The following is a 7,512-nucleotide window of genomic DNA, read 5'->3' on the forward strand; positions in this document are numbered from 1 at the left end:
AGCCAGGGCTGAACCATCACCACTGGGCTCCCTACCAGCTCGCATCTCGTCCCCCTTGTTGCAAGATTCTTGCAGCCACCTCCTCTTTTTTTTGGTGTGGCTGGACACTTCTTGTGCAGAAAAAGAGACAGCGGATGCGCAGGCTTCTTGCAGCAAAAATTACTGGAGCTGCTCTAATTCTTGAACACATACCCTCCGCCCTTTTCCATGCACCGGCCACGCATGCACACACTGTTGCCTGATGCCACTTTGCCAGAGGGACTTGCCCGAGTGTTGTGGCCCACCAATGGCCAGTGGAACTGGCAGGAGATTCGGACAGTGAGGAAGTTGGGGAGGAACATGAGCCAGTCCTGGAGTCTGGGGAAGGCTCTGATGAGGGTTCTGTGTCAGAGGCAGAGAGGGGGCCAGAGCCAAATCCTAGTTATCAGCTGCCTTCAGAGTCAGACATCAGTGAGGCAGATGAACAGCTGAAGCCTGTTCCCAGTGTGTGCATGCACAGAATTGCTAGATGAAGGGAACAGCTAAAGAACTTGGGATTAAGGCCACAGGTGGATGATGAATGCCCCCCCCCCCAAGAAATAAACAAGAAGCAAAAGGAGAGTGGAGTTTGCAGGAGACAATTAGTTTGCTTAATTTGTTTGTGACTCTCTGAGACTCCTTGCCAAGTTTTGCAGATATTGGCCTGTCAGCTCTCCAAGCCAGATAAGATCTGTGATTGTAAATCCTCCCTCAAAAGACTTTGCTGGATGTGAATGAGTAATTGGGCTGCTTCCTCGTGAGTAATTGGGCTGACTTTCACTGCTTTTGCCTCTTCTTTGCCCGACATGTTCGTGGATTAGGTGCAGAAGGCAATTCCTCGCCACCACTAACCAGCTGCAGCTGCATGTTTTCCCCACTTGAAACTTCAGGGCTGTCCTGATGCAGCTGTGCTTCAGCCAAATCACTCTCAGCCAGTGCTTGGAGTCATTGACCCACACCCCTCCTGAAGTGCCTGGAACAGGTTCACCCTCCTCTGAACTGACATCTGGAGGAGTCATCACACATGATTATAAAATTGGGACTGTCAAAATTGGGACTGCCAGGCTCCCTTCTGCTGAAATGGCCAGCCTATATCTTCTCCCATGCTTCTTCTGACATCTCCGCTCTTATAAATCATATGACTTTCCACAATAACTTCAAATATTTCCCAACCATATGTCATCAACCAAATATATTTCCCATCTCACTAATTACAATCACCTACCTCTTGAGACCACCTATCTGACATTTCCACTACCATTGGTTCTGCACCCAATGATTTCTGCTGACACAGAAAAATCCTCAAAATTCCCAAAGTATCTATATTCCAGAGCATCCTCACACTAGAATATAAAGACAAGCACAGAGCACATTCTCATTTCAGGTGGAGTCATCTACTTGTTTACCACCTCATGTCCAACTGACCCTTCCAACCCCAAACACAGAGCAACCACTACTTAAAAGACAAACTTTCCCTTCAAAATGCAATTCAGTTCTCAACATCAGGAATGTTAATGCCACTTTAGAGACAAGACAGGAGGAGAGATATATTGGTTTATAAAAGCCCAAATTTAATTTAGTCACAACTTTTCACATTAAAAAATGTCATTAATTTAATTTAATGAATGCAATTTAATTTCAGTAAGTTACAATTTGTTACTCTATACAGCCAGTTTGGTGCAGTGATTAAAGTGACAACAAATAACAGCCATAGTCAAAATCAGATAATGCTTGAATTGCACACTACCAGCAGAATCTCCAGTTTCAACTGAATCAGAAAGGTTTATTTCAATCCATCTGTAAGGGTTCCTCTCCTAGCTTAAGAAACTGAAGACTCTTAAAACAGAGTATTTCAAAAGGAACCTTTTATTAAGTAGAATGGAAACCATTCAGTTCAAAGCAAGGTCTGAATCCTCTTAGGCAATGCGAGTAGAATTAAAGCAGTAGAGACCCCTCCCATTAGTTAGAATGCAGATTTTAGCCAATACACAAGTGTGAATATGTTTCCTTTATCAACTGCCCTGAGAACTGAATAAACATACATTCCCAAGGCTATCTTCCGTTAGACATTAAAGTGAACAATCCCACATGGCCATCATAAACATCCCCCCAAAGGATGAGGGGATCAGCGCCAGGAAACCAGTTGTAAAATATCAGTTGTCACAGGCACTGCTAATAAATTGACTCCAAGACCTCCCCTTCTCCCAACTGAACGGCAGTATCATTTTTAGGGAGCTGACACCATCTATGAAAGAACTGCAGCGAACTTGTCAACACCTAACAAAGTGGAAACAGTGCAGGTTATAGCTATAGGACATTATGATTAAATACAAGAATGCAGCTTAGATAAAGGAGGTAAAGAAGAAGAAACAAACCAACTATGCAATATTAAGAAAGAGGGCAAAAATTGCAAGAAGAATGAATAATTGGTCAGCACCAGATGAAGATGAAATGCATTATTTTTTTTGAAACATCTGATTGGTCAATACCCACTCATTTAATCATATTTCACATGGAGGTGAAATTGAAGAGTGGCTATCTGGCGAAACCTGCCCAATAATAAAAGATCCTGCAAAAGGGACTGCCCCAGGCAACTACAAGCCTATTATCTGATTACCAACAACTTTCAAATTGCTAACTGCTTTGGTAGCTGATGCAATGCAATAGCATCTAATTGTAAACAAGCTCTTTCCAGCTGAACAGAAAGGAAGCCACCCAAAGAATAGAGGGACAGAAGATCACCTCTTAATTGACAAAATGATTTTGCATTGATTATAAAAAGGCATTCAAATCCCTGTCACATGATTGGATAATCAAGTGCCTAGATATAACAGGAGCCAGTAGAAACATTAGAAACTTTCTGCAAAGATCAATTGCACAATGGAAAACACAGTTGCTGTTGATTGTCAACTGTACAATTCTAGTAATTAGATATACATTTGGAATATTTGACTGAATTCAAATTGAACTAAAAGTTCTGAATAGAAAGATCAGGAAAAAATATGTTGACAAAGAGCATAGGAAGGCATGGAATATTGCAAGTGTGGCAGATAACTGAAGAAGAAAAAAGGCCATTGAAAGAATATCTGAAAGACAGTGAAGAAGATGCATTGAAGCTAGTACACTTACTGAGTGTCAAAGAAAACAAGATGACCAATAAGAAAGACTAAATGAAGAAAAGAGACATGGCAAGGTAAAGGATAGCTACTATATAAAAAACCCTTGCCAGCAAAGCAGATAATAAAATATCTGCTGATGGATCAGAGCAAGAAAGTTGAAGAAAGAGAAAGAGAAGCTAATTCTGTCTGCACAAGAACAAACCACAAGAACAAATATATTTAAAGCAGTGAGAAGACAGCAACAAACATCAAATGTCCTCTCTGCAAAGTGGAAGAAAGAAACCGTAGACCACCTAGTTAGCTCCTGTAAGAAGATCACACAGACTCATTACAAATAACAGCATGGCAAAGTAGTAACAATGGTGCATTGGAACATTTGCAAGAAATACCACTTGCCAGAAAGCAGAAAATGGTGGGATCACAATACAAAGTAATATAAAATGAAGAATCTAAAATGTTTTCAGACTTTGAAATTCAAATAGACCAACCATCTGCCACTCAACATCCCAAGCTTGACAATTGTGGATAAGAAAGATTAAAAAAAGTCTGGATAGTGAACATTGCAATGCCAATAGTAAGAGACACCTTGGCTGCAATTCCAAAATATCTGGTGCATTACTTGAACACCATAAACCATGAAAAAAATCACCATCAGTCAATTGCAAAGGCAGCTTTAGAAAAGCTTACATCCTGTTGAGATTCTTTAATCCTATTACACAATTTCTGTCTATTCCTAGTCCATAGGGAAGTGAATAAAATGCCAAATAGCTGGAAAGGTGCCTAAAAATGCCAAATCCAGTCCAGACATCTGGCTGACTATCTGACCAATCATCATAATAGATGCTCCTGGTCTCATTCTAATGTCACCTAGGAAGCTGGCTACAGGGCAGCATTACCAAACTTTCAAATGCTAGACTTCCTGAGTTCTGTATCACAATCAGTGATGCACTTTCCTGTTTTCTGTTAGGATGGATTTTTCCCCATATACAAAATGGAGCTGATGTATTAAAGCATTAAGGATTTTATAAAGGAGCAACATAAGGAGATGTTGCAAATATTTGATCGTATAGATCAAAAATGGGAAAATATAAAATACATTTAGGAACAATACATAATACATAAGGAACAAAGAATAAAGACCAGGATAAATGGAGCTACCAGATGAAGGGGAACTGAGAATCCAGCAAGAAGACAGAAATGAGATATTATTAAAATCAATAGGGAATAGGGAATTAAAATAAGAGGAAAACATTTTAAAAGATTTGAAAAGGGAATGGGAGAAACAGCAAGATAGCTGGGGAAAAGAGACAAGGGTTAGAACAAATAGCTTTAACACTAGACAGTGGGCTAGTGGAGAGGGGAGAGAAAGCTAGAATGCATAGTCAAAATATAGACTTAAAGGCAGATGAAATAAAAGGCTTAAAAAACCTAAAATCAGAGTTTGGTCCCCCCCCCCCCCAAAAAAAAAAGAAGACTAAAAATTTGGATTGTGGCAAGAGACATTGGATAAAGGAAAAAGATAGGGAAAGTAAAGTAAAAAAGTATTTTAAAAATGTGTAATAATATTAGAATTATATAAGTATATGATTAGTAGTGAAATGTTAGAAATAAACAAAAGGTGATTAGATAAATGGATGAGTATACTTTAATGTAAACATGTGTATTAGTAGTAGAATTATATGTAGAGGATTGGAAAGAACATGAATAGATGTATGGATAAGAATTAAGTTTTAATTGAAAGTTAAAGTTTGAATGATATTAGAAAAAAAACATGAAATAGATATATTTTAAATGCTTCATTGATTGTTATTGGTACCAGAAGTGTATATTGAGATATTGAATAATGGAACAAAAAAAGGATGGAACTTTAATATAAACAGATGTGAAGAGCTAAATAATGGAAATATGAATAACAAAACAGATGGAAGAGGGGAAACAGAAAATAAATGTCATTACCAAGTCTTTGAAAATAATAGTGATAGGAGGGGGGAATTAAAATAGATATAGAAATAAAAGGGGAAATATGGTATATGTATATCAATATATTAAGATATGAAAGAGTAAGAGGAAGGTTTAGAACTGAAGGGTGATAGTAAAAGATATGGGTAAATAATATAAATAATGAAAATGAAATGTAATAACTATGAGTAATAATACTGTGTCTGTTTGTATTGAAATGTATCACACCAGGTATCACACCATTCATGCAGTGATATGTATAAACAATATAAAATTTAAAAAATGATATATAGAAAAGATATGCAGCCTATCCAAACTGTTTGCCATCTTTCCCAAAGTGAGAATTAGAAGGCAGGCATGGCAATGGGTGAACCTAACTATCAAAGCAGAATCTTTTTAAAATATCCAGCTGTCATTTGAGAAGGAGAAAAACTTCTAGGCCCAATCTACATTGGAGGAACCTCTTCCATCCCTCCCTTGCTCAAATCTGCTCTGCTCTCCTTGTCCGCTTGTTTATCTCTCTCCCAATCTTCTTACTTACCAATCTCTGTATCCTCTTCATCTCTTTCCATTTCTTCTTCTCCCTCCTCCTGCTCTGAGAACCTTTCCCGGTTCTCCATATTCATCGCGCCAGAACTCTCTTCTTGCTTTTCTTTTCTTGTTCCTTGGACGAGAGAAGCAAAGAGCGCAATTAGCGGAGCTCAATCGCCGAGGGTTACGGCTAAGAAGCTCCCAAGAGACGCAAAAGCTGAACTTTCGCAGCTCTTGGAAACCCAATGGGTTTGTGGCGAGATCGGGAGGGGTGAGACGAAGTGGCTTTGGTCGTGTCACGGAGTTTCGCGAAGAGTCTGCAAACCTCGTTCGCAGCCAGCCTCTGCCGCCACTTGGAAGACATGAAAACCGGAAGGGAGTTTCCTCTGGTTGCCATAGAGACCCTCTGAAATTTAGCTGGAAGCAATGATGTTTTGCTTTGTGTTTTCCCTTCATGGCACGCAGTGGCCAACAACTTTTCCTCAGTTTCAGCCGGGGTGTCAAACAAAACAAAGCTCTGCTTTCCGCGCAAGGGGGCCGGCATTGTGGTTAGCAAAGTCTTTTTTTTGAGGGAGAAATTCATCTTTATCCTGCAGCATATCTCACCGATTAATATATACGGATAGGTGATAGGTGTTGATTAAAGAATCTTCGATGATAGAATGACCTATTTGACTAGAAAAGTGTTAAGAAATGGATGGATAACTGTATATTGGGAATGCTGTAAAATTTTATTCAAGTGGGAGTTCAGAACTTTGAGATCTACAGTGCTACTTATTTAAAAAAATAGAATTACTGTTATGATTGTTATATACCTTTCACAAAGTTTGGTATTATATCATATAATCTTCACAATTATTTTGTGATGTAAATTAGGAGAAATGGGGAAAGTATAATCCAAAATCACCCATGTTTCATGATTATGCATGGATTTGATATAAAATAGATCAAAAGTTCAGACAGAGATAGTGTAAATCATAATGGAATAAACACATACAAAGAATGATTGTTTGGTAAACAATATTTTGCCTACATGCACTTTATCATGCTGTGATGAACAAAAGCAGAACTCTTTTGTCCTTTCTTCACTTAAGCTATGAAATGGATATTTATATTACATTATGCTATAGGCCCAGCGATGATTCCGGAGGCCATCAGTGGGGGGCAGGGTCCCCCCTCGCGTTCCTTGTCTTCCCGGATGGCCTCCGGAATCATCGCTGGCCACGCAGAACCTCGCCGCTGCTCCACGCCGTGGAAAACATAGGCGCAATTACAGCCCGGAGCAGGAGCAAAGCCCCTTTCCCAACTGGCCCTTCCTCCCTCGGAAGGCTTCGGAGGGAAGCTTCTGCAGAAGCCCGGGCGAGTGACAACAAGTTCCCGCTGTTACGAAGTCTCGGAGGCTGTAATTTTCTGAGCTGTGCGCGCGCGCCTGTTTTCCAAGGCGTGGAGCAGCAGCGAGACAGTCTTCTGCTTGCCAATCAGAAGGGAGGGCCGTGGGAGGGCCGCATTTACACAGAGCAGGGAGGGCTGTTAGAGGGCCCTATTAAACTGCCCCCCGGGCCGCTTAGGGATGCCTGCTATAGGGATTTTATTGTTATGTTGGATTTAGCAAAGAACGTTCGTAATAAAATTTCTTTTTACGTCAGTAGTTATGCCTTGCTTAACTGAAAAACAAATACAATGGAACATGGCTTTGTAGTCGTGATTAGCAATGCTTGGGGCATGGGGGGTTTTTGTGGGGGGGGGAGTTATGCCCATGCATACACTGTATGTAACATACCATATTTTTCGGAGTACAAGACACTCTGAAGTATAAGATGCACCTAGCTTTTGGGGAGGGATAAAAAAATCTGCCTCTGCCTCTCAGCAATTTTCCTCCTTGTAG

At 40.0% G+C, this 7,512-nt stretch overlaps 1 protein-coding gene across 1 annotated transcript in view; it reads right to left on the reverse strand.

The window, feature by feature from the left end:
• ANO6 (anoctamin 6) overlaps positions 1-5,984 on the reverse strand; it is a 285,876-nt gene extending 279,892 nt beyond the window's left edge. The window contains exon 1 of the mRNA XM_081958403.1: positions 5,638-5,984. Coding sequence (XP_081814529.1) covers positions 5,638-5,722 — 85 coding nt within the window. The 5' untranslated portion in view covers positions 5,723-5,984. The remainder of the gene's footprint in view (positions 1-5,637) is intronic.
• Between the last annotated feature and the right edge of the window lie 1,528 nt (positions 5,985-7,512).

Source organism: Natrix helvetica (genome assembly GCF_964273705.1).
Source record: "Natrix helvetica genome assembly, chromosome: 6".
NCBI lineage: Eukaryota > Metazoa > Chordata > Lepidosauria > Squamata > Natricidae > Natrix > Natrix helvetica.